The sequence below is a fragment of the Bufo gargarizans genome, chromosome 1 (assembly GCF_014858855.1).
Source record: "Bufo gargarizans isolate SCDJY-AF-19 chromosome 1, ASM1485885v1, whole genome shotgun sequence".
Classification (NCBI taxonomy): domain Eukaryota; kingdom Metazoa; phylum Chordata; class Amphibia; order Anura; family Bufonidae; genus Bufo; species Bufo gargarizans.
The window spans coordinates 265,393,539-265,421,522 of record NC_058080.1 but is presented as its reverse complement, the minus strand read 5'-3'; the positions used below and the strand labels follow the sequence as shown (position 1 = coordinate 265,421,522).

The following is a 27,984-nucleotide window of genomic DNA, read 5'->3' as shown; positions in this document are numbered from 1 at the left end:
ATCTGTGGGTGACGGACTGTTATGGGGGATCTGTGGGTGACTGACTTTTATGGGGGATCTGTGGGTGACACTTATGGGGGATCCTCTCTGGATGGCACTGTTATGAGGATCTGTGTATGACAGTTATGGGGGGGGGATCTGTGGATGACCCATATATAGCATCTTATGCTATGTGTCATCCACAGATCCCCTCCATAAGTGTGGGGGTCGCATTTGCTTTTATAATGGGGGTGGGGGTCGCATCTGCATTTATAATGACAGCGGGGCCCGTGCAGTGACTGTATTCTACTACACGGGCCCCGCTCACTGTATAATCATATCCCTAATGGTTAATTGTTGTGTGCACTGCATGTAAAAGCATAATGAGCGATAATGATGAGCGCTGTCTATTACTTACAATTAGAAGCGCTCGCCGTTCGGAGCAGAGAGGAGGGAGGAGGCAGGCCGGGAGGATGGGCGCTGGCAGTGTGAGTCATCCGTCATGCGCCCACGGCGCCTGCTTCATTCATAAAGTGGGCGGCGCAGGCGCGTGACGTATGACTCACACTGCCAGCGCCCGTCCTCCCGGCCTGCCTCTAACCCTCCTCTCTCCTGCTCCGAACGGCGAGCGCTTCTAATTGTAAGTAATAGACAGCGCTCATCATTATCGCTCATTATGCTTTTACATGCAGTGCACACAACAATTAACTATTAGGGATATGATTATACAGTAAGCGGGGCCCGTGTAGTAGAATACAGTCACTGCACGGGCCCCGCTGTCATTATAAATGCAGATGCCGCCCCCAGCCCCTCCTCCCTCACTGCTGATACACCCGCCGCACGGCATCGCGGCGGGTGTATCATTGAAAACTAGGCAAAATCGGCTACATTCGCCATATAAGACGCACTGCTATTCCCCCCCCCCCCCACTTTTGGGGGGAAAAAAGTGCGTCTTATACGGCGAAAAATACGGTACCTATTAGCCTTTGCTGCTTTTTGCCACTCTAACTTTAAGTTGGCACCCAGCACCATTAAGTTGTACATCGCCGGGATACAACATCATTGGTACATGCAAGATCAACCATCATTATTTTCTGCCCATCCTGTTAGAACTCTGTTAAGAGGAATTCAGAGGGCTTCTGCGGTGACTCGACTGGCACGGCAGCCAGTATCAGGAAAATTATTCAAGTTATTGTCGGATTCTTTGCTTAAGTACCCTTTCGGCAAGTACATCAGCTTACTGATTAAGACGGCAATGTATTTGGCTTTCTATGGATTTCTCTGGCCGGGAGAGTTTACTTCTGCCGGTCCAGGCAAGTGCTTCCTGCGCAAGGGGCAATTGGTGTGGAACGGCACGTGTTATATACTCGCATTGTATTCCACCAAAACCTCGCGGCCGGGGAATTCTGTAGAAGTCACATATTTTCCCACCAATACTGAATAGTGTCCGGTCAAGGTTCTGCATAAATGGATGCGTTTAAACAAGTCTGTCTCCAGTGATTCTCCTTTGCTTAGACTTGGGACAGAGCCCTTCTTGAAATACATCCGCATCTTGCTAGCTAGCTCCGGCACTGTCCCCCAATCAATAACCGGCCACTCGTTCCGTATTGGTGCTGCCTCCGTGGCTTCAAAGAATAATGTGCATGTAATTAAAAGGTTAGGCTGATGGAAATCATCATGTTATACCTATTATATACCAGATCCTTATGTAGAGAGGTCAGAAGCTTTTCGGAAATTGGTGGACTAATTTATGTTAATAGATAAGTTAATTCAATCTATGGTCCGTTATTTTTGGCCCCTTTAACCTGCCCTATTTTCAGCAGTTCCGGCACTCGCACTACTGCTTAGTTAGGTAGAATAGGATAGGTACCAACGTTTGCCGATCAGAGAACAAGTTATAGGCTAATTAATTAGCCGGATTTGTGCGAGGGGAGGCGAGGTTACCTGCATAAAATACCTGCAGGGTCATCAACAGAACCACGACTGGGCGTCTCACCCCACCCTCTTTCATAGGCACTCTCTACTAGGGTGGGCCCCTTTAGCCTGCCCTATTTTTAGCAGTTCCGGCACTCACACTACTGCTTAGTTAGGTAGAATAGGATAGGTACCAACGGTTGCCGATCCGAGCACAAGTAGTAATAATTAAAGGTAATATAACCTACATTATAGCAAAACGCCACTATATTGTTTTTCCCCACTAAAAGGTACAATGGTCTAGCACTTCATAGCTCCCCCTGCCCCCCCCCCCCAAACCTCTGAGCCTTCTCCGAAAACAGTCAAAAACTAGAAACAAGATACTTATACAAGGAATAAGTGGGTAAAATCATTACTTAGTAAATGGTTAGTTAATTAGGTCTAAATTAGTCTCAATCTCCTGGCCAAAAGGTTATGCCATCAGAAACACTGAAGTCAAGAAGAACAGCTGAACTGCCTTTAAGAGAACAGGCAGTAATAGCATTGGCAGAGAGCTCAAATGTCACTGGTGCCAAGTAGAGAGAAAAAAGGTCAGACTTTGGCCCATGTACCAATCCGCCAGTGGAGACTTCTATATCAGATGGATCTATATTTGTCTGTTACATCTGAACCCTGCAGGCAAACATTCATGTGTTGAACATGATGTTCCAAGTTGTTGTCCTGTCTGAATTGGATGGTTTATATAGGCATATTTTTTATAACATTAGACCATTACTGTCATAAAAGCTGACTGTAAACTGAACACCCATTTTGATAACGAAATTGCTATCTGTATGCAAACTGAAAGAAAGAACCAAGCTCTTCTTCTATTTGATGCACTTGCATAAAAGTATATTACGGTAATAAAGCTAGCTCGGTCACTGACAAATTTTGACAGACATATTCCAAGGAATCCTCCAGCCTTCAAGCCTAGAAAAGGCAACCAACTACAAAGAGCAGCCTGAACATACTGTCCCTCACAGAGCAGTATAATTCAAGCTGCCCTATGCACCATTTAGGAAACTTATAACGTGTTTGGCATGGATTTCACACGGAAATCTGCAACATATATACAGTACAATGGATGGAGTTATACAAAATCACTGTATTCATGTAGCATAAAATAATATGTGCAGATTATCAGGAAATGCAACGGATTTTCAATTCAACACCCTGCTCTAGACAGTGAGGAACAGAAGTATTTGAACATCCTTGCAAGTTCTCCCACTTAGAAATCATGGAGGGGTCTGAAATTCACATTGTAGGTGCATTCCCATTTAAAAATAAAAATCAGGAAATCACATTGTACGATTTTTAAAGAATATATTTGTCTTGCACTGCTGAACACAAGTATTTGAACAACTAATAAAATCAGTGTGAATATTTGGTACAGAAGCCTTTGTTTGCAATTACAGAGGTCAAACGTTTCCTGTAGGTCTTGACCAGGTTTGCACACACTGCAACAGGGATTTTGGCCCACTCTTCCACACACATCTCCTCTAGATCTGTCAGGTTTCAGGGCTGGCACTAAGCAACACGGAGTTTCAGCTCCCTCCAAAGATGTTCTATTGGATATAGGTCTGGAGACTGGCTAGGCCACTCCAGAACCTTGATATGCTTCTTACGGAGCCACTCCTTGGTTATCCTGGCTGTGTGCTTCGGGTCGTTGTCATGTTGGAAGACTCAGACACGACCCATCTTCAATGCTCTGACTGAGGGAAGGAGGTTGTTGCTTCAAGTCTCACAATAAATGGCCCCATTCATCCTCTCCTTAATACAGTGCATCAGTCATCCCGTCCCCTTCGCAGAAAAGCACTCCCAAAGCATGATGTTACCACCCCCATGCTTCACAGTAGGGATGGTGTTCTTGGGATGCAACTCTTTCTTCTTTTTCCTCCAAACACGACGAGTGACGTTTAGACCGAAAAGTTCTACTTTGGCCTTATCTGACCACATGACTTTCTCCCATGCCGCCTCTGGATCGTCCAGAAGGTCATTGGCAAACCTCAGACGGGCCTGGACATGTGATGACTTGAGCAGGGGAAACTTCTGTGCAATGCATGATTTGAAACCATGAGGGCGTAGTGTTCTACCGACAGTGACCTTTGAAATTGTGGTCCCAGCTCTCTTCATATCATTGACCAGCTCCTCCTTTGTAGTTCTGGGCTGATTCCTCACCTTTCTTATCATCAGTGATACCCCACGAGGTAAGATTCTGCATGGAGCCCCAGTCCGAGGGAGACTGACGGTAGTCTTTAGCCTCTTCCATTTTCTAACAATTGCTCTAACAGTTGATCTATTTTCACCAAGCTGCTTGGCAATTGCCCTGTAGCCCTTTCCAGCCTTGTGGAGGTCCACAATTTTGTCTCTGGTGTCTTTTTACAGCTCTTTGGTCTTGTCCGTGGTAGTAGTTAGGGTCTGACTGACAGTGGGGTGGACAGGTGTCTTTAAAGAGCTCAGACAGGTGCTACTAAGTTAGATTAATGAGTGGAGTAGAGGTGGACTTTTTAAAAGGCACAGTAACAGGTCTTTGAGAACCAGAATTCCTGCTTTTTCTCAGGTGTTCAAATACTTATGCAAGACAAATTCTTTAAAAATCATACAATGTGATTTCATGAATTTTTTTTTTATTCCGTCTCTCGGAGTGGGGATGCACCTACAATGTGAATTTCAGAACCCTCCATGATTTCTAAGTGGGAGAACTTGCAAAATCACAGGGTGGTCAAATACTTCTGTTCCTTAATGTATAAGCTGTCTTAAAGGGGTTGTCGGGGATTGGGGACATTGCTCTAATAGTACAAGTGTGTACTTGTACACAATGTGTACACATAAATAGTACACATTACATACAAGCATGTAGTAACTTTGGCGCTGATTTCTGCAGCCCCATTTTCATTTTTGAAATTCAATGCTGAAAGTTACTGTTTTCTTCGCCTCATTGACGTACCAGGTCCCTTGCAGGCAAGCTAAGCTTCCTCTTCCGCTGCTCAGGGAGCCCGGTGACGCCACTGGCAGCATAAGTAATTTATGCAGAGGTGATGGAGGGGCGGTAACTAGACTGGCCGACATCCCACTAAGCCCCGCCCCTCCAGTCCGGTGACGTCCCCTGACAAGGAGCTTTAAAATGAATGGAGGTGAATATTGATGAGAGGCGGCGTTACAGCGGATCAGAGAGACAGCTGTAACCACCTGATGCCGCGCTGCCCCAGGACCCACAGGGCAGTGCAGCCGGAAGTTAGGGAAAGATAAACAGATATATAAACAATGAGTGGGGGACCGTTGGAGCCACATAGAAGTGGCGAAAATAGCAGAAAATATATGGAGGCAACTTTATTTACGGTACATGTACATGTATTGTCAGTAAACTTTTTTTTTTTTTTTTTTTACATTTGGTCCCGGACAACCCCTTTAAGTATTTTGCTATCGAGTTGTTTGCAAAAATTGATGGGGCAAATCTGCCACAGTATTCACATGTAAACGCTTGTGGATTTTAGCCATCAAGTCTCAAATATACCTCGAGTCATAATACTTTCTCCAATCCCTCCTGACGTTTAAATGTGCCAACAAGAGAGACAACAGGGATGTTGTGCAATAAGCCGCCACCAAAAGGGCCGGGCAGAGACTTTCTCCCCTCTCCCCATTGTCGAGCAGTTGACGAGGGAGTTGTCGGCGGAGCCATTGTCTGGCTGAGTTGATGAATATATATGGTCGCCTTTACATTTGTGAGGTCATCACTGCCAAGGACACCTTTTTATGTCCTCTCATAAATGTCTTTTAGGCCTCATGCACACGACCGTCCGCCGTATTGCGTGTCCGCAAAATACAGTCCCTGACCGTTATGGCACCTCATCACAGATGTGGACCCATTCACTTGAATAGGTCTGCAATCCGGAAGGTCGGTGCGGAACGGAGGCACGGAACCCCACAGAAGCACTACGGAGTGCAGACCGTCTGATGTGGATCGCGGCCCCATTCAAGTAAATAGGTCCGCGATTCGCATGCTGTGGCCCTGCGGTCGGTGCCCGTGCATGGCGGACTGCAACTTGTGGTGCGTAGGATGGGCCCGGCCCGCACATAGTCGTGTGCATGAGCCCTTAATGATAGGATAGTGCATAAGAACAATATCATGACCTGACAATCTTTCCAAACATGCCCTTGTATGATTTTTCAGATGTAGCAAAAGAGATAAATAAATCTGTAAAGTGTCGCATAGCGTATGCCAATGACCAACGAAGAATCAAGTGGACATTCATACTGTCCAACTTTCTCTCTCTAGTCTTTAATTGATACCACATTAGCCACGGTTCTCACCACCAGGCTCCTTCAAATCTCAGACACGAGCTGGTGCTTAAAAGCCCCTTTACACAAGCCGACTCAGCAGGTAGTTATTAATAATGAATAGTTTGGTTCCTCATAACTGCTTGTTTTTCGGAGGAGACGAGAGCTGCATTTACAGACGGCAATCATCTCCACTCTATGGGGACCAGCATAATCAATTTGTTCACCCAATGAATGCGCATTTGCTGGATCACTGGGTGATCAGCAGCAATTATTGGAAACGACTGCTGCTAGGATTATTGTCCCGATTGTTGGTCCACAGACTAGACTGGGGAAAGGAAAACACACACACACACACACACAAGGGCATGTTTGAAACACTGTCAGGTCATCTATTACAGTATGGTGGCAGTTTACAATGGTAAAATGACCAGACAGATTACCTTTAAAGTATTACAAATGGTATGAGCATTGGTCTAGCTATGAGAGGACCCAGATCCTCCAAAATGTTACCCTTTACAAAGCAAAACTATAGGTGAAAACCCCCCCAAAAAAAATGAATCAACAAACAGGCGGGGCTGTAATACATCTCGAATTCCCTGGCAAAGCAGTACTGTAAAGCAAGCCATATAAAAAAGGGCAATCAGTAAATGTTTCTCCCAACTCTGCCATAAAGAGTAGATGTATGTTTATTTCAAAGGAAATCCACTGTCAAACATCAGACACCTCTATCATCAGCTTACTTACCCTGAGAGAATCACTAGGTTCAGTCAACTTTTGCAGCTAAACAAATGAAAACCAGCCTTGCCAGTGAGTCAAAGGTATCTAGAATTCCTAGCCAGTCTCCCATGCTGGTGCATGCCAAGTCTTAACGGGGTATACTGGTATTTATTTTATTTTAATTGTTTAAACAATAGGAAATCATACACTTTTCTAATATACATGTATTTAAAATTCTGCATATATACCTTTCTTCAGGCAGTTGACCCATATAGGCAGAGTAATTTTATCGTTCATGTCTATAGTTCAGTCCTACGTAATACATCCAACAGAAACATGACATACATGTGGTGGACCAGCACATGGGACAATTTTGTTGATAAGTAAGTAGAACTACTGGTGGGATCAAGATTTCTATTGTGGTTATTACATTAACATCACTGTGTGCCTGTCTCTAGGTGATTTGTAAAATGGCTGCCTATCTCTAAGTGATGTCATGTGTTAAAAAAGTTTAGTGTATGTGTGTATATATATATTCTCTCCGCTACTTTTTACCTGTTAGATACCTGGGCAGTTAACTGAAAACTAGATTACATGACAAATGTGAGGATCACATTATTGGATGTATTTTACAGGACTAAAATAGGCCATACCATTTTTTCCTTTAGAGAGAGGATACTGTACGGATAAAATAAAGGTCTGCAAGCAATATTTCAAATATATGTATATCAGAAAATTGTTCAATATTCTATTCCCTTATAAATAAATGTAATCATTAAAACCAGAATACCTCTTTAAGCTGTGTAATGTCTGTGATCTGACAAGTGCAGGCACATGCAGCTAAGGCTACTTTCACACCTGCGTTTAGGTGCGGATCCGTCTGGTTTGCACAGACGGATCCGCACCTATAATGCAAATGCTTGTATCCATTCAGAACGGATCCGTTTGCATTACCATGAACATGATAATGCAAATGGATCCGTTTTGACTTACATTGAAAGTCAATGGGAGGCAGATCCGTTTTCAATTGCACCATATTGTGTCAGTAAAAACGGATCTGTCCCCATTGACTTACATTGTAAGTCAGGACGGATGCGTTTGGCTCAGTTTCGTCAGACGGACATCTGCAAGCAGCGTTTTGGTGTCCGCCTCCAGAGCGGAATGGAGGCTGAATGGAGGCAAACTGATGCATTCTGAACAGATCCTTATACATTCAGAATGCATTGGGGCTGAACTGATCTGTTTAGGGCCGCTTGTGAGAGCCTTGAAACGGATCTCACAGGCGGACCCAGAAACGCCAGTGTGAAAGTAGCCTTAGAATGTTCATTGACCAAGGATTCCCAGCCAGTCTCTCCCATGCTGGTATTTTCTAGGCCTTAACCCTTTCAGGACTCGGTCCAATTTTTTTTTTTATTTTTTTTGTGTTTCTTTCCCCGCCTTCCAAGAGCCATATTTTGTTTTTTCATTTTCTATTCACGTAGTGACATAGGGGCTTGTTTTTTTTCAGGACACTTAGGTATTTTTTTTAATGGCACTGTATTTTACCTACGTTTCTACTGGAAAACAGGAAACAAGTGTTCACTGTGAACTAAAAATGATATGACAACTTTATTCTGCAATATCAAATTTATAAAGTTTTTATTATGCTTGCTAAAAATCTTTCACAAAACTTTTTTTTTTCTTTGCATCAATCACCATAGACAGACATACCGTAACTTTTTTTATTTCAATATACAGAGCTCTGTGAGGGCTTCTTTTTGCAGGGTAAACTAGTCATGTTTTCAGCATTTCCTTAGTATTGAACAGGAGATAAAATTAGTCTCAATGCATCAGGATTTACCACAGGTATACCTTCTCTGCTCGGTTTACCTGCTCGCTGCAGAAATGGCAATGGTGAGCAGGTGTAATTACAAGTTTGGAGTCACCTGCCGATCTGATATTGAGGACCTAGGTCATCAATAGTAAAAATGGGACAACCCTCCAAAAGGCCTGGCAAATACCAGTATGGGAGACTGGCTTGGAATACTTGTTTCCACTGCCAGAGAGTCAACTTTTATCTAATGCGTAGAACAAGCTTATGCTAGAATTGTAAGTAGTTAGGCGAGGTTCACAGTGAAGATTCTGTTACTAATGTATACCTTACTGACCACATTATTGTCAATGGGGTTCAATGGGAGACGTTGCTATCTGGCATATTCAGGATCTAGTGCGAAAAACCGAAAAGCAACATTCATGTGAACCTAGCCTAAAGCTGGCCATACACATTATAAATTTTCGACCAAACCAGGGGTTTGGCCTTCACACTTCACATTATCTTTTGGGGGAGACAAGGATCAGACGCGATCAATACTTTCACCCAATCCTTTTGCTCTCCGAGGATAAGCCACTGCCACAACCGTCTGACAGCAGCTTTATCCACTGTCCCCATAGCATACACAGACACGTTCAGCTGAGCAGAACATGTATGTGTATGAGGAAGCCAGGAGAGAGACCTGTTGGCCGAACAATCATTCAGCCAACAACTACTGTAGGGGCAATGCTCTGTTGGATCTGGTAATTTCTAATGATGCAGAGCTTGTTGGTAATGTTACTTTTCGAGAAACACAAGGTAATAATGACCACAATATAATTATATTCCCCCTAAACTATAAAAAGCAAACTGTCAGGCAGAGCAAAGACACTAAATTCTAAAAAAGCTAATTTCCCTGGGTTGAGGGCAACATTTCAGGGCATGGACTGGGAGCAGCTACTGTCACATAATAATACAGAGGATACATGGGAGAGCTTTAAATCCACATTGAGTAATTGCACTACAAATGTATCCCTTTTGGTAACAAGTATAAACGGCTAAAATTAAACCCCCCATGGCTTACAGCTACTGTAAAAAGAGCAATAAAAGACAAAAAGAGGGCATTTAAAAAATACTAATCTGAGGGGTCAGCTGTAGCGTTTGAAGATTACAAAGGGCATAATAAAATCTGCAAAAAGGAGATAAAATTAACAAAGATACAAACAAACAGCAGGTAGCAAAAGAAAGCAAAACAAATCCCAAAAAGTTTTTTAAATATATAAATGCTAAAAAACCTAGGTCTGAGCAGGTTTTTTAGCTCTGTATATACAAAAGAAGAGAAAGGAGCTGATATCTGTGATGCCAGGGCTGTTAGCGCATCCAGTGATATACTCAATTGGCTAACTGTAGATATGGTCCAAGAGAAGTTAAATAGGGTAAATGTGAACAAAACTCCGGGTCCAGATGGATTACACCCAAGAGGGCTTAAAGAGCTCAGTTCAGTCATTACTGTGCCCCTGTTTATATTTTTTAAGGATTCTCTAGGGACTGGTACAGTGCCAATCGATTGGCACAAGGCAAACGTGGTGCCCATATTCAATAAAGGATCGAGGTCCTCCACAGGTAATTATAGACCAGTTAGTTTAACTTCTGTTGTGGGGAAAATGTTTGAAGGAATCTTAAAAGGGACTATATACAGGAGTATGTGACTATAAATAATATTATAAGTGATAACCAGCATGGGTTTACCAAGGACGAAGTTGTCAGACTAACCTGATTTGTTTCTATGAGGAGGTGAGTAGTAGCCTGTACATAGGGGCGGCTGTGGATGTAGGGTTTCTGGATTTTGCAAAGGCTTTTGATACTGTCCCTCATAGACGCTTAATAAGTAAAGTAAGGTCTATTGGCTTGGAAAGTATAGTTTGTAATTGGATTGAAAACTGTCTGAAGGACAGAGAGTGTCCACAGAGTTGTGGTCAATGATTCCTATTCAGAATGGTCCCAAGGTTCAGTGCTGCCCTTTATTATTTAATTTATTTATTTATTAAGGATATTGAGGACGGGATTAATAGCACCATATCTATTTTATGCAGATGACACTAAGATAGAACTGTACAGTCTATGGAAGATGTCCATATACTACAAGTTGACTTGAACACTGAGTGATTGGGCATCAACTTGGCAAATGAGGTTCAATGTGGACAAATGTAAAGTAATGCATCTTGGTAGTAATAATCTCTGTGCTTCATATGTTCTAGGTGATGTAGCACTGGGAGAGTCACTTATAGAGAAGGATTTGGGTGTCCTTGTGGATGGTAGATTAAATTAAAGTATACAACGTCAATCAGCTGCTTCTAAGGCCACCAGGATATTGTTATGCATTAAACGAGGGGCAGGGATGTAATACTACCACTTTACAAAGCGCTGGTGCGGCCTCATCTGGAATACACAGTCCAGTTCTGGGCACCAGTCCATAGAAAGGATGCGCTGCAGCTGGAAAAGTACAGAGGAGAGCGACTAAAATTATAAGGGGTATGAAAGATTAAAAGAATTGAATTTATTTAGTCTTGAGAAGAAACGTCTAAGGGGGGACATGATTAACCTGCACAAGTATATAAATGGGCCATACAAAAATACGGCAAAAAGCTGTTCCATGTAAAATGTGCTCAAAAGACAAGGGGGCACTGCCTCCGGCTGAAGAAGAAAAAGTTTAGTCTCCAGAAGCGTCAAAGCTTCTTTACTGTAAGAACTGTGAATCTGTGGACTAGACTTCCTCAGGACGTGGTTACAGCAGGAACAGTGGACAGTTTCAAAAAGGGTTTAGATGAATTCTTAAAAGTAAAAAACATAAATGCTTATGAAAATGTGTAGAAATCTGAGTCTCACTTCCTTCTGGGATTCGCATCCCTACCTATCCCTTGGTTAAACTTGATGGACATTTGTCTTTTTTTCAACCGTATTAACTATGTAACTATGTATGTGTATGGCCAGCTTAAGAGTGATCACAGAGATAATGACTACACGTAGAGATCGTGTGCAGGCAGAAATATATACTTGCTTTAAACCCCAAACAAGAGACTGTTAATTGACCCACATAACTACTAACCTGTGAATGGAGTCTGAGCTGCTGGTAACTAGATGATCCACTAGATCTTTGAATTCAGGAGAAGGCGTTCTATTCACCGCCAAGATGCTGGACTGAGGGACACCAATACACTGTTTTGGTTTTGGCACCTCAATTTCCTGTAGTCTTTTTTCAGAAGCAGGAATGTTTGCCTAAAAAAAACAAAACAAAAAAAAAACACAACACAGGTAAATAATGAAAAAATTAAAAGGAAAAAGAAACTGCAAGAAATAAACAGCTGTAATGTGCCATTGTGACCTCTAGCAAAAGAAGAAAAAAAATACAAACAACCAGCTTATTAGCAAGCCAAAAACCAGCTCGCACGAAAGCAAGATGACTCATGCAGGGAACATGGAGACTGCAGCCTCATACAGGAAAAAGATAAGAATAGGTTCTCAAACTTAGGTTATAGGCATTCTGCGGTACAATGCACACAAGACAATGCAGCTGATCTAACGGAAACTACGTTAGCGCGTACGTGGTACTAAACCTATAAAGTCAAAATAATGTGCTTTTAGTTTCCTCAACTAGAGATTAGACAAAAGATGTGCATTTCTGACCAATGTCATGAAGATTAAATCATTTCATGCTAAAAGTGTATGAAACACATAAGAAAAAATACGATCCGTGAAAGTTCTATAAGGCTACTTTCACACTAGTATTTTCCGGTATTGAGTTCCATTATAGGGGCTCAATACTGGGGGAAAAAAAGGCTTCAATTTTGTCCCCATTCATTGTGAATGGGGACAAAACTGAACTTAACGGAATGCTCCAAAATGCATTCCGTTCCGTTTAATTGTGTTCCCAGACCGGAGAGCAAATCGCAACATGTTGTATTTAGCTTTCCGTCCTGGGATGCGGAGCAAGACGGATCCAGCATGACTCCCAATGCAAGTAAATGGGGACGGATCAGTTTTCTCTGCCACAATAGAAAACTGATCTGTCCTCTATTGACTTTCAATGGAGTTCATGATGGATCTGGCTTGGCTATGTTAAAGATAATACAACCGGATCCGTACATAATGGATGCAGATGGTTGTATTATCAGTAACTAATCATTAAATGAATAAATGACAAGTTATACTGAATATTTTCCCATAAAACTATATATCAATCTACTCAACTCCTCCTGCCAGATTACACTGCAATTTTTATGGTGACAGATTCCCTTAAAATTTTGAGGAATAAGCAGCACAGACTGTTTATAATAGTGTTGATGTATCGCTACTAGTGTATTTTTTTTGTATAGTGTTATTTTCAGTAGGTTTATTAGAAATATGCATGACTATTCCTTTACAATGAGGAGAATATCATATGTCATGTTATATTATATTACATGGAATACTGGGTCACAAACAGTGCGTGATCACCAGTTCAACACAACATTGTGACTGTAGAATTTATATGTACAGTGGTTCCTCAAGTTACAATATTAGTTACTTCCAGGACGACCATTGTATGTGGAAACCATTGTAACATGAGTCTATATCTCTATGGAAAAACTGGTAATTGATTCCATTGTCCCAAAACGCCTGTACAAGCATCATAGATGCTTGTACAGGCCATTTTACTCCTTAAAAAAAAGTCTAAGGTGAACCAATACACCTTAGACTTTCCCTGCTTTTCATCAGCGCAGTAAGCGCTATAAACGGCACAGGCAGCGCACCGAAGCTGCTGCTGCCTGAAACAACCAATAACAAAGCTCCGTACATCAAGGAGTTTTGCTATTGGTCGGTTTGAACACCATTGAGCACGCTGCTCTGTAGTGAGGGGGAAGAGTCCAGCAGTGGCACACGTTCCTTATCGGATGGCGTCTGGACGGGTAAGCGCTCGACTGAGGCTTCAGACGTCTGGTTAATACTGTTCAGCAGAAGTGTAAAAAATAAATAAATAAATGTTTTTTTTTTTTTCAATGTTAGACAGGATCCAGAGTTTTTCAGCCCCTGGGTGGGTGGAAGCATGCTGTGTTTTTTTTTTATGTCTAAGGCCTCATGCACACAGCCATTGCCCATATTGCAGCCTGCAAACAGTGGGACTGCAATATACGGGCACCAGCCGTGTGCTCACTGCATCATGGATGCGGACCCATTCGCTTGAATGGGTCCGCAATCCGGAATGTCCAGTGTGTAACGGAGGCACAGAAGCACTGCGGAGTGCTTCCATGGGGTTTCTCTCCGTGCCTCCGCACTGCAGGACAGATAAAAGACTCATTCAAGTTGAATAGGTCTGGATCTGTCTGCGGAATCCGCATGGATGTTTCCTGTGCATTGGGGACCGCAAATTGCTGTCCACAGTGTGCATGAGACCTAAAACGTACAGAATCCACAAGAGGAAGTCCTTGCACAAATATATATATATATATATATATATATATATATATATATATATATATAAATAAATATATATAAGATAGAGAGACAGAGAGAGAGAGAGAGAGAGAGAGAGAGAGATGACTTATTACCACTCCATGCAACCGCTGGATTGTACAGAGTGGTATAATGGAACGCACAGACTTCTAATAAGTCGGCCGGCCTAGGGTCCAGAGTGAATGCACAGCAGGTTATTATAGACAAGTGATAAAGTACAGCCCAATATGGCGGATCCTCCCTGTACTGAATTACCAATGTTGTACTCCTCCTTGGCTAAAAATACTCCTCAGTAATGATAAGAGGAGTATTTTTACTCTTCCAGAAAAAATGTAGTGCGACCTCAGGTGCTGGAAGCTGTAAAATCACTTTCCATGATGAAGACAGAGGTTTCTTTAGGGTCCTGTACAGTACACACAATGGGGGTCATTTACTATCAGATATACGCCAGGCATATATCTGTCACAGATTGCAGCACAAAGGTTATTTGAACCGCAATCTGCAACTTTTCCCCGCTCACTCCAGGTCTAAGAAAGGGTGCATGGCGTAGGCAGTGAAGGGGACAGGCCGGCAGGCTCGTCTCATTTATCATCTTAGAAAATGTGGATGCGCAAAGCATGTAGAGGTCGGCTCCTCTTCATAACTTTAGAGTATCTACCGCCAGCACACAGGATTATTAAGACCGGTGTCTAAAACGCTGGTCTTAGTAAATGACCCCCAAAATGCCAGAAAAACAAAATGGAGCCGTCTTCACCTGGTGTCTGAAAGAGCAGCTCATCCTGGCACAGACAGAGGGCAGTACAGGACATGTAGTACAGCTCATGGAACATTATATACAGTTGCAAGAAAAAGTATGTGAACCCTTTGGAATGATATGGATTTCTGCCCAAATTGGTCATAAAATGTGATCTGCTCTTCATCTAAGTCACAACAATAGACAATCACAGTCTGCTTAAACTAATAACACAGAAAGAATTAAATGTTACCATGTTTTTATTGAACACACCATGTAAACATTCACAGTGCAGGTGGAAAAAGTATGTGAACCCCTAGACTAATGACATCTCCAAGAGCTAATTGGAGTGAGGTGTCAGCCAACTGGAGTCCAATCAATGAGATGAGATTGGAGGTGTTGGTTACAGCTGCCCTACCCTCTAAAAAACACACACCAGTTCTGGGTTTGCTTTTCACAAGAAGCATTGCCTGATGTGAATAATGCCTCGCACAAAAGAGCTCTCAGAAGACCTACGATTAAGAATTGTTGACTTGCATACAGCTGGAAAGGGTTATAAAAGTATCTCCAAAAGCCTTGCTGTTCATCAGTCCACGGTAAGACAAATTGTCTATAAATGGAGAAAGTTCAGCACTGCTGCTACTCTCCCTAGGAGTGGCCGTCCTGTAAAGATGACTGCAAGAGTACAGCCCAGACTGCTCAATGAGGTGAAGAAGAATCCTAGAGTGTCAGCTAAAGACATACAAAAATCTCTGGCATATGCTAACATCCCTGTTAGCGAATCTAAGATACATAAAACACTAAACAAGAATGGATTTCATGGGAGGATACCACAGAGAAAGGTCACTGCTGTCCAAAAAAACATTGCTGCACGTTTACAGTTTGCACAAGAGCACCTGGACGTTCCACAGCAGTGCTGGCAATATATTCTGTGGACAGATGAAACCAAAGTTGAGTTGTTTGGAAGAAACACACAACACTATGTGTGGAGAAAAAAAGGCACAGCACACCAACATCAAAACTTCATCCCAACTGTGAAGTGTGGTGGTGGGGGCATCATGGTTTGGGGCTGCTTTGCTGAGTCAGGGCCTGGACTGATTGCTATCATTGGAAAAAAATGAATTCCCAATTTTATCAAGACATTTTGCAGGAGAACTTAAGGCCATCTGTCCACCAGCTGAAGCTCAACATAAGATGGGTGTTGCAACAGGACAACGCCCCAAAGTATAGAAGTAAATCAACAACAGAATGGCTTAAACAGAAGAAAATATGCCTTCTGGAGTGGCCCAGTTAGAGTCCTGACCTCAACCCGATTGAGATGCTGTGGCATGACCTCAAGAAAGCGATTCACACCAGACATCTCAAGAATATTGCTGAACTGAAACAGTTCTGTAAAGAGGAATGGTCAAGAATTACTCCTGACCGTTGTGCGCGTCTGATCTGCAACTACAGGAAACGTTTAGTTGAAGTTATTGCTGCCAAAGGAGGTTCCACCAGTTATTAAATCCAAGGGTTCACATACTTTTTCTACCTGCACTGTGAATGTTTACATGGTGTGTTCAATAAAAACATGGTAACATTTAATTCTGTGTGTGTTATTAGTTTAAGCAGACTGTGATTGTCTATTGTTGTGACTTAGATGAAGATCAGATCACATTTTATGACCAATTTGTGCAGAAATCCATATCATTCCAAAGGGTTCACATACTTTTTCTTGCAACTGTATACACACACACACACACACACACACACACGTGACTGAATGTGACAATTGCCATACATTGTCATTGGCAGCAACTGTCTGTTAACACAAAGGTGTTATTTATCAAGACAATGGGCTATCAGCTAATGGGCCACTAAGGACATCATTAAATATAGTGTCCCTCAGGAGATATTACTAAAGATATTGGAGCAACAGAAATATCAATGCAACTGGGCAACCAGATTACACCAAGAAAGCCACAAGGGGCAAGCAACTCCACCACCACCACCACACTGAGACACCGGGCACTGAACATTAGAGAAAATGTCTCATGGGACATTGTTATATATCCATATTGTCTGTCTCCTTTGCTGGCTGGATTCATTTTTCCATCACTTTATACACTGCTTGTTTCCATGGTTACAGACCACCCTGCAATCCATCAGTGGTGGTTGTGCTTGCACAATATAGGAAAAAGCACCAGCCTATGTGAGCTCATATGGTCTCGGACACCAGAGAGGCTGTCGCTTTTTCTTATAGTGTGCAAGCACGACCACCACTGATGGATTGCAGGGTGGACTGTAACCATGGAAACGAGCTATGTATAATGTGATGGGAAAAAATGGATCCAGCCAGCAAAGGAGACAATATGGATAATAACAACACATTTGTAAGTGCATTGCATTAACTCTCTCTGCATGATAAATGCCACTTGCAGAAATGAGACAGCCCTTAAGGGGTTGTCCGGGATCACAGTCTTTTTAACTAACATTAGTATTCACCGTTAAATGTATCTGTAAGGTCGCCCTGAAGGTTCACAGTTTTTTTTCCACTCCCCAGGGTCCCCAAAGCTGCGCTCGGTATTGTTTACATTGCAGTGATCTCTCTATGTAATTTCCTGCCACACTGCCTTATGGGTCCCGCAAGGCAGTGCGACTCTGTAGATTGACGTCTCAAGCCCAACCATGGGAGGCGTGCCTACAGCACTTTAATATGCAGAATCCATGTGGTGTACAAGCACATGAGAGACGTGCATTATGCTAAACAGCAGCGTTCCCTGCCTCCAAATCAACCTCCTTCATCCCAGAATAATGCCCCTCTGTGCCCGGTGACGTAACCGGCACAGAGGGGCGTTCCCAAGCCATGCCAGTTCCCTCCTACAAAACAGCCTCCTTGAGCGCTCCAGAACGCCAATCTATGCCGGTGACATCACCAGCTCTTTGCTAAGCGGAAGACTAGGCTTAGCACACCAGTAAGGAGCCCGGTACGTCACCAGCTGAACAAAAAAAATAACACTTCCGGTCCGCAAATCCAGTCTAAGGAATGGGGGCATAAAAATAAAGAAATAAAGGTAGAACCCACATATATGCATTCTGTTAGTGAAAAGCAGCCTATTTACTAATAATCACCGAACCCGGACAACCCCTTTAACTATTTTAAAGGGACACTGACAGGCCCGATAAACATATTTAGTTATTCCTATGCAGTCATAGGTCTATTAAAGTGTATTCCAATCACATAAGAGTGCCCCCTGTCTGCATTGTAAACCATGTAAAAGCAAATTTATAATCATCTGTCAATCACCTTTCTTTATGCCCAAGGGGCGTTTTTTCACATTTCTTTATGCCCAAAGGGCGTTTTTACTCCTACCTTTGTGCCCAGCCGCGCCACAACTGTCGCTTCCTAGCGCCGCCCAGCTCATTATTATTCACTGCGCTGGGCGGCTTTTACAGTCCCCGATCCTCCCGAGCCGGCGCAGGCGCAGCAGGAGACGCTGGCATTGAATAAGGGACGCAGGCGCACTGCGAGTGAGGGTGCCGGGCAAGTTATCCGGCGCACGCGCAGAAGGTACAAGTGAGTTCAATGCATATGATTATAAAGTTGTTTTTACATGGTTTAAAATGTGGACAGGGGGCACTCTTATGTGATTGGAATACACTTTAATAGACCTATGACTGCATAGGAATAACTAAATATGTTTATCGGGCCTGTCAGTGTCCCTTTAAGAAATGGACTTTCATGTTCCAAGTAAAGTCCTAAGACTATTCTCATGTTGCTGTAATATTGTGCTTGTTTTGACTCTCCACATAAAAGGTTCATATGAGTCCAAGGTATATATTCTGTCCACAGGTATTAAGCGTTTGGTGCCTATCCTCCAAATTCTAATATTAAAAAATAATAATAATCAGTAGGTAACCCCTGCCATGGATCAAGTATACAGCATGCATGTGAAGTGCATGCACTCATGCCTAACCTCACCACAGTGCTTATCCCAGCCCTAACTTATCTCTTCAACCTATCACTAATCTCTGGTGTCTTCCCCTCTGCTTTTAAACATGCTACCATTACACCCATCCTCAAAAAGCCTTCACTTGATCCATCTTCTTTGTCCAGTTATCGCCCCATATTACTTCTTCCGTATGCCTCAAAGCTACTTGAACAACATGTCCATTCTGAACTGTCCTCTCGCCTCTCCTCCTGCTCCCTCTTTGACCGCCTACAATCTGGCTTCCGACCCCACCACTCGACTGAGACTGCCCTCACCAAAGTCACCAATGACCTACTGACAGCCAAAACCAAGAAACAATACTCTTTCCTCCTTCTCTTTGACCTGTCCTCTGCCTTCGACACTGTTGACCACTCCCTTCTGTTGCAAACTCTCTTATCTCTTGGCATCACCGACCAGGCCCTCTCCTGGATCACATCATACCTCAGAGACAGGACGTTTAGCATCTCCCACTCCCGCACCACCTCCTCGTCTCATTTCCTCTCTGTTGGTGTCCCGCAAGGCTCTGTCCTAGGACCCCTGCTCTTCTCTATCTACACTTTTGGCCTGGGACAGCTCATAGAGTCCCATGGCTTTCAGTATCACTCTTATGCTGACGACACACAAATCTACCTCTCTGGTCCAGACATCACCACCTTACTATCAAGAATCCCACAATGTCTATATCATCCTTCTTCGCCTTTCGCTTTCTAAAACTTAACATGGATAAAGCAGAATTCATCATCTTTCCCCCATCTTGCTCAACCCCCCCCCCCACAACAGACCTATCTATCACGATCAATAGCTTCACACTCTCCCCGGTCAACCAAGTCCGCTGCCTTGGAGTGACTTTGGATTTTGCCCTCTACTTCAGACCGCACATCCAAGCCCTTTCCACCACATGCCGCCTCCAACTCAAAAATACCTCCCACATCCGTGCTTTCCTTAACTTTGAATCTGCGAAAATGCTTGTACATGCCCTCATCATCTCCCACCTAGACTACTGCAACACTCTCCTCTGTGGCCTTCCATCTAGCACTCTCACACCCCTCCAATCTATCTTCAACTCTGCTGCCCGACTAATCCACCTCTCACCCTATTACTCCTCTGCCTCTCCCCTCTGCCAATCCCCTCACTGGCTCCCCATTGCCCAGCGAATTCACTTAAAAGTACTAACAAATACATACAAGGCTGTCCATAACTTGTCCCCTCCCTGCATCTCTGAGCTACTTTCCCGATACACCCCCACACGCACTCTCCAATCCTCACAAGACCTCCTTTTCTCCTCTCCCCTTATCGCCTCCTCCCACAATCGACTCCAAGAGTTCTCCCGTGCATCCCCCATACTCTAGAACTCGCTACCCCAACATATCAGACTCTCACCTACAGTGGAATCTTTCAAAAGAAACCTGAAAACCCACCTCTTCAGACAAGCCTACAACCAGTGACCCTGCTGCCTCTATACCGCCATGACCAACTTCACCCGCACCTATTGTGTCCTTCTTCCATACCATGTAGATTGTAAGCCCTCACAGGCAGGGCCCTCTCTCCTTCTGTACCAGTTTGTAACTCGTCTTGTTTATGATTAGTGCAATTGTCTGTATTATGTATGTATACCTCTTCTCATATGTACAGCGCTATGGAATTAATGGCGCTTTAATAATAAATAATAATAATAATAAAGTGCACAAGAGCACATTTTTCACATACTCCTTTATCAGTGATATGCACTTCATACAATATAAAGTTCATCAGTCCTTGAATTAAATAGTGAAGGTCTTGTAAACACGTAAATGTCAAGGACAGAAGTCTCTAGTCAGCAGAATCTCTCATCTCAGGCGCCTTTACGGAACAGACAAAATGCCATTTTTTTCACAAAATATCACGCAATATTGAAGGATTTTTCCATTTTGTATTAAACCGTAGATTTTCACTGGATTTTAAACAAGACATAACATACATGTAACATTTACAACTCTGCAGGTGCTAATTTAACAAGTTTCGTAAAACACATTTGACTGCAGAAAATCGATTTGGAGAAACATTTTTTTTGAATCTACGTAGTGTTTACCTCAACAACATGCAGAAAAATATAGTCAACATAAATTACAAAGGCTGGCATGATTGTGTAGTACACAGTTAATTTTTTTCCCATTTTAAAGAGAAGCCTACAGGGATAATGACATCAAGCTCTGGTATACAGCTATACAATAACTCTGAACCTTTACCAACCACACAGTATAAGCAACTTTTGCAGATCGGATGCGGACCTATTCATTTCTATAGATCCGACAGAGTGTGTTGTCTGGATCCGTAATGTCCATTCTACAGTCCTGCAAAAAATAAAGAACATGTCCAATTCTTGTCTGTTTTGTGGACAAAAATAGGCATTGTTACCATGGGTCTGCATAAAAAAAGGATGCAACACGGACGTCATCCGTAATTTTTGTGGACCCGCAAAATACATACAGTGATGTGAAGTTCCATAAAGGAGTCTATGATCAGAGATTCTGTTTGTCGACTTTTACTCTTGACACTTAAATGTCTGGGAGACCTTCACTTTTTGCATGAAGTACATCCCACAAGCATTTGCAATACAAAGAAGGAAGATGTGAAACATACGCAAGTATGCAAATATCTCACCAGGCAATTGCTATTCACAGCATCTGTAAACTTCTGACCCAGTAAACAATTCTGCCAAAGCAAAGTATGAGTTACCTAGAGCCATCTAATGCATGAACTATCTGCAAAAAAAATATGCACCAGTATTTCTTTCATTCTAGAGGTTTACACAAATTACACAGTTCTGAATAATTTTACACAGATCTATAAAAACAATTGCAGCTTTAAAAGCTCTTGTACTGTATGCAACATCACTAAGAACATTACTTTTATGAGAATTAGTTATGAGCAAACTTCCTGAAATTCATTTACTGTCCGATTAACAGAATTGTTAAAGAAATTGATTTGTGTCCAAATTGATTCTACACTAATAAAATATGCTTCAACTGGCCTGACACAGTATAAAACCCCTGCACAACCCCTTTAAAAGGAAAGGGGGAAAGTAAAGAGGGCAAAAATTCATCGTAAAAAAAAAAAATAAGAAAAGAGAGATAACAATAAATGAAAAAAAAAATCCTAGGGTCCTAGGAGACCTTAGAGGTCTCCTAGGACCCTAGGATTTTTTTTTCATTTATTGTTATCTCTTTTTTTTTTTTTTTTTTTTAACGATGAATTTTTGCCCTCTTTACTTTCCCCCTTTCCTTTTAAAGGGGTTGTGCAGGGGTTTTATACTGATGACCTATCCTGAGGATAGGTCATCAATATCAGATTGGCGAAGGTCCAACACCCGGAACCCCCGCCAATCAATTGTTTGAAGAGGAGGCGTGCTCCATGCGAGCGCCGCTTCCTCTTCATTACACTACACGGGGTCTCGGAAGAGAGTGTAATTACAAGTACTCGCTCCATCCCCTGCCAGATTATGTCAGGATAATGCCAGCCATTTAGAAAACTAGACAATTTTAAACAGTTTTTAATGGACAGCTGGGAAAAAAAGTATTAATATTCAGCAGAACACCTGGCCAAAAGTCTGATTAATGCAATTTGGCAAAAACTGAAGCTGATGGCACAGAGAAGAATTGAATTTGAGGAAAGCGTGGAACTGTGCCACAATTACCACAACAATTTGGTGCAGCAGTATATGCACTGCCAGCAACTTGGCCACGTGGGAATTCAGCTTGCACACAAGCTAATTGCTGGTCATGAATAGTTTTCATATGGCGCCACAGTCTATTATGGATGTCTCATGATGTAGCGTAAGCCAGGGAAGAGAAGGAATCTGAGCAGAAGAAGCAGCTGATGATGATAAAGACAAGGAAACTGTACTGCTTGGGGATGCGGCTTGGCTGCCACAAAGATGATTAAGAAAAGGTGGACAGACTTGTTTTCATTGGAAAGCTGGCCAGTTCTATTTTCCCACAGGATCCTGTGATGCTGCTTCATGTGCTGCAATAGAGCCCTCATACCTATGTTTGTGTTTCTAAGCAAACACAGCTTATCTTTCATCCTGCAGATCTTGCACACGGCACACCATACGGGAGATACTCTCACAGAGCTAGCGGTAGAAGCAAGGCCTAGGTCTGGCACCTTTTGAGCCTGTGCCCACAATATCAATGAAATAACTAGTTCTGGAGATGACCACAATAGAAGCAGATTTGGCCTGCCAGTTCTTTTGGAGGTTCTGGCCATACATTGCCTCTACTTTTTATGGCCACCACCATTCTCCTCTGATGTCTGCTCCTCAGCGCCACAATCTTGCTCCCATGTCCTACCCAAAACACAATCATTATCATAGTCTTTACCCTCGCCACCACTTTTGTCAGACTGTGATATGACATCATGGGCTCATTTGCTCCACTCCGATTCTCTGCTCTGTATCGGTACCACTGCCCCTACCGCCCCCACCATGGCTACAAATACCACCAAGAATAACACAGCTATGCCTGGGGTCTCCCACCTCCACCTTTACCTCCTCCTAATAGCAGTCCAAGTTTTGACTGTTCTTACAGTCATCAGAGAGACTCACTTGAGTATCTTCCATAACATATGGGGTTTTGTTGCATATTCTTAGGGGAAAAAAAAGGAGCGGGCAATAAAGGCTGAGATGATGCAACTTAAAGGATTCTCTGGGGTTGCAAGGAGGAGAAGCAGGAAGAATGCTGGCTCTAAGGCACAGAATCAGGTGTGACATCCACATCATTCTATGGTGAGGAGGAGCGACTATCTAGTCCACAATCTCATGCTCTTTGTCCTCAATAATAAGGTAAAAGCCAGGGAGAACTTTGGTCTACTACTAGTACTGGCCCGGACGTGCTGCTACTTCTGTTTGTACTAATACCCACATTATGAATCTTGGATGATGAAGCATGGGTCTTTCAATTGCCAGTCATTTTATTATGAAGTCTAAAAATGAAAAGGCAGAGGTTTGGCACGCATATTATTAAACGGTACTAGCAGAATTGCAGTGCTCTTTCTGTAATTTGAAGACATAAGTGCAATTAAATGTCCCTCCCTTCTACAAAACACTGCAAACTGGTATTGACAATTTACAATGGTAGTAATGCAGTTTTTGCAGTCAAATGCATTTACTGTAACTGAATACTGGTATCTTTCAGTAATACAACACATTCATAAAAAATGGGTGTAATAATGGTGTTAATGCAGTAAAATGTGTTTGCTGTAACACTGAACTGTATTTTGCAGTGATATACAGTACAACATGTTAAATAACACTGGTATAATGTGCTGAAATGCCCAAATACAATTTTTTTTTTTAAAGGGTTAATTCCTCAGTACTTGAAGAATGTATGCTATTAGAATTGGCAATAAGCCTATAAACTGTAGAAACTTATTTTTTTCAAAAAAGCTGTCTGGCCGTTCATGCAGAAAAATATGAGTTTCTTGTAGGATTTTGTAATGCAGAGCTTGCCAGCAAGCTGTATGAAACAATTGGAACAGTGACCAGTCCGTCTCTCTATGCTAAGCTTTCCCTGATAAAACTCTATCTTCATATTCTCTCCCTGTATTGTCTGGCTTTTGTCTGCAATTGTTTTTTTGGCAAACCCGCTCCCCCAACTCCCTCCCAGTGTAGTGTGATCCTTCGTCCTCCTACCTTCTTTTTACCACCAACTTTTACAATAAAATAGTGCTGGGTGGCATTTTTATGCAATTTTTCCAAAACAAATCTAAATACTCTGGATTCATTTGGCAGGGAATTTATTTAGCATGCCAATTGATTTGCCAGTCCAATTAGTTTAGAATTGATTTGCTCATCTTGAATGTGAATACTGAGCAATAAAGCAAAAGTACACTGTATTTCTTTGCAATGAATTGTCTAACATACTTTTGTCACTCATATCAATCCACACACTGCAGATTTGTAGCAATTGAATCCATAACAACTCTGTGGATTTAGTTGCAGATTTCAATAGTTTTGAAGGTAATGGAAGAAATTTGTGACTAATCTGCGAATTAATGGACATGATGGAATTTGATAGTTCACATGAAATGAAGAAATCCGCAGCATGTAAACGTACACTGGAAAATACCATAGAATTGTTTATACAGTAATGTGCTGCAGATTTGCAGTGTGGAATCTGCGCACACATTCCACAATGTGCTTGTCACACGTATTACAGGGAAGGAAAGACAACCAAAGGGAACCACAGCAAAACAACAACAGACTAGGCTCCAAACCTAGGGAACATAGAGGTCACCTCCTAGAAATCCCTGATACTCTTCCTAAGCTGCTAACAACATGTGCAAATCTCAAAAGGTATAAATGCACATGCACAGGAACCTGAGACTACTAAGACACTGCACCAAACCCTCAGCTTAGGAAAAATGGAAAGAGGCAACCGGCTCCATTCAAACTGAAGGAGCTAGTGCCTCTATGAGGCCTAGTCAGAACAGACACACCAAGAAAAGGGAAAAGGACTTAGCTTGAGAAGCAACTGGAAGAGGAGAACCACCACACAAGCAAAGCACTCCACAGAAAAACTATCAGCCGCAGGGAAACAAGTGAGAGGCGGAACATATAAAGAGCCACCTGACTGATAATGAGCAGCATCTGCGAAGGTGTGAAAACCTGTCAGCAACAATGAAAACAAAAGATATCTGTCAGATGGACTCCTGAGTCTTCCGTCTATCTGAACTTCCACAATCTCTCCCATGGCCGGCGGTGACAGTGCTAACTTAATATAAGGACACCATTCTTTGTCAATTTGTCGCTAGTATCAGAAGTCAGTATTTTAATCAGCCAAATCTTGTAGGCAATCCTATAGAGATTAGTGGTAGTAGTGCACTTTACCATGATCCTTGCTTATATATCTGTGTCGCAGCTGTAACTAAAAGGTTATGTGGTAAATATAGCAACAACCTTGCTGGGTTTTTAAAGCGCACCATGATTTTAACTGAATTACAATAAAGTAGATATGCATATTAAAGGTATATAGGAAAAAACTGTAGATGTGGCGCACAGAAGTAACTACTGACCCAAGAGGTACACTCAGTCAAGTGGACTCACCCAGTCCACTCAATATAATGGAACAAGTATACAAAAATAACTGGGCACTCTCAGGATATCTGAACCAATTGAAACTTATTTGCATATAGTATCAATAGATATAGTTGGCGGCAATATACGACTGCAAAAAATATCACAGATATCTAATAAAACATACCCAATGTTCACAACATGCAGTAATAAAATGTCATAAAACAAATGGGATACAATAATCTAAAATATGCTAAAATCGAGGAATAAATGGAATAATCGATTTCCACTTCTAACTTCAATTGAAGTCAATCGTATAAATGTTCGTATAAATATTCGTATGGGAAAAGTCTTGAATCGAATGGTAGCAGTAAAACAATGTCCTATAGCAGCACCCAATTCAATATAGTAACAGAGGTATCCAAAGGTTTCTAATGTCCCAATGCGCAATCAGGGAACAGAATAAAGCGGCGTCCCACTGGAATTTTAGCAACAATTTTACCGTCTCACTTGATGAGTCGACAAAGTTATACTGTGGTCCTCTAGCTGTATAGACAATAAGTTCGTCCTAAATTTGCACACTGGCAACTGTTTGGCACGTGTAGTCATTCACCATGGAATCAGGTCTTACAGATTGCTTTTCGAATGTACCAATCGTGTGGCGGACGATTTCTCTTTGCGACAATCCGGTAAAATCCTCCAGCTTCCCAAGTGGTCCTGTCTTAGACGCATTCGGGGTATCGCATTACACCTTCCTCAGTAGCTGAGCATATTAAAGGTGTTATCCAAAATCTATAATGCCCCCCCCCCCAATATGCCCGGGCCCCTCACAGAGGTTGTACTTGTACACGATTAAGCAATCGCCTGCTCGCTAGTGGAGGAGACCTCTGCTATTACATGCAGCAATATCCTCCGCAGCATAGAAAAATGCTATGCCATCGCTTGTCCCTATACAGTCTAGTGTTTTGCCAGCAGCAGATAGTTATTAAACAGCACAATTTGCCGCCGGAAAGCGCTGATGTTTAAGCATGTGAACACTCATTAGCAATTATTGGCCAAAAAAACATAAGAGAATGTAATACAGCCTTAAGTGAACTGGAGCAGCAGTAACCAGCACTGTCCATTGCACAACAGACAGAGCTGTGAAGTTCAAGCGCCGACTTTCAGCACTGTAGAACTGCTGATCGGCAGGGGTGCGGGGAGTTGGACCCCCAATGATCAGGTAGTAATGGTCATCATTTGTAAAGGAATGGACAACCCCTTTAAGACCCTTTCAAGACTGATCATTAAGGGGCTAATACTCCGTTCAATATCCATGAGTGTAGTTTCTTTCATTACATATGAGGTAGCACACAGCTTGTAGTGCTGAAATTATTTGCAAGGTGATCCTTGTAGTTTGAAGTTAATACAGTGATATAATAATGCATCAGTGGTTCCTACAACATGGAGAACTGCAAATGTTTAAACTGGGGGCACATGGTAGAATTAGTGAGAGTCTGGGATAATCTGCTGTAGCTCTACTAGTGTTGGCAGTGCAGCAGACGCCTTGTGGTTTTCCTGCTTTTAAACATTGTGTACCCTGAACAAAACTAACATACACACCGGAAACAATTAGCATTCGGAAACCATGTAAAGAGGCCATCAATGCGTAATCTTTGAAAATCTTTAGCCTGCCCACAGAAGCATAATGCTGCTTTGTTTTTTCCAGGCTTACATGCTTTATTCTACTTCTCCAGAGAACCAGAACTCTGCAAACACAGGCCGTGCTTTCAATCTCCTCTTATGTTAAGAGGAAAATACAGATACCTGTTCTCATGTTGTATTAGCTGCAAATTACTGAGAACCTTTTGTTCTAATGTATATCCAGAAGACCAACAGGAAATCTATCCAGTATTCATTATTAATGAAAAAGGTGATGTTAAGGGTCCATTCACACGTCCGTAGTGTATTGCGGATATGCAATACACCCGGCCAGCACCCCCATAGAACTGCCTATTCTCGGCTGCAATTGCGGACAAGA

General features: G+C 42.4%; 1 protein-coding gene across 5 annotated transcripts in view; it reads right to left on the bottom strand.

Moving 5' to 3' along the window:
* FAM13A (family with sequence similarity 13 member A) overlaps positions 1-27,984 on the bottom strand; it is a 246,196-nt gene that overhangs the window by 122,657 nt on the left and 95,555 nt on the right. For all 5 annotated transcript variants that reach the window (XM_044302842.1, XM_044302813.1, XM_044302833.1 and 2 more), the window contains one exon: positions 11,826-11,995. In XM_044302842.1, coding sequence (XP_044158777.1) covers positions 11,826-11,995 — 170 coding nt within the window. The remainder of the gene's footprint in view (positions 1-11,825; positions 11,996-27,984) is intronic.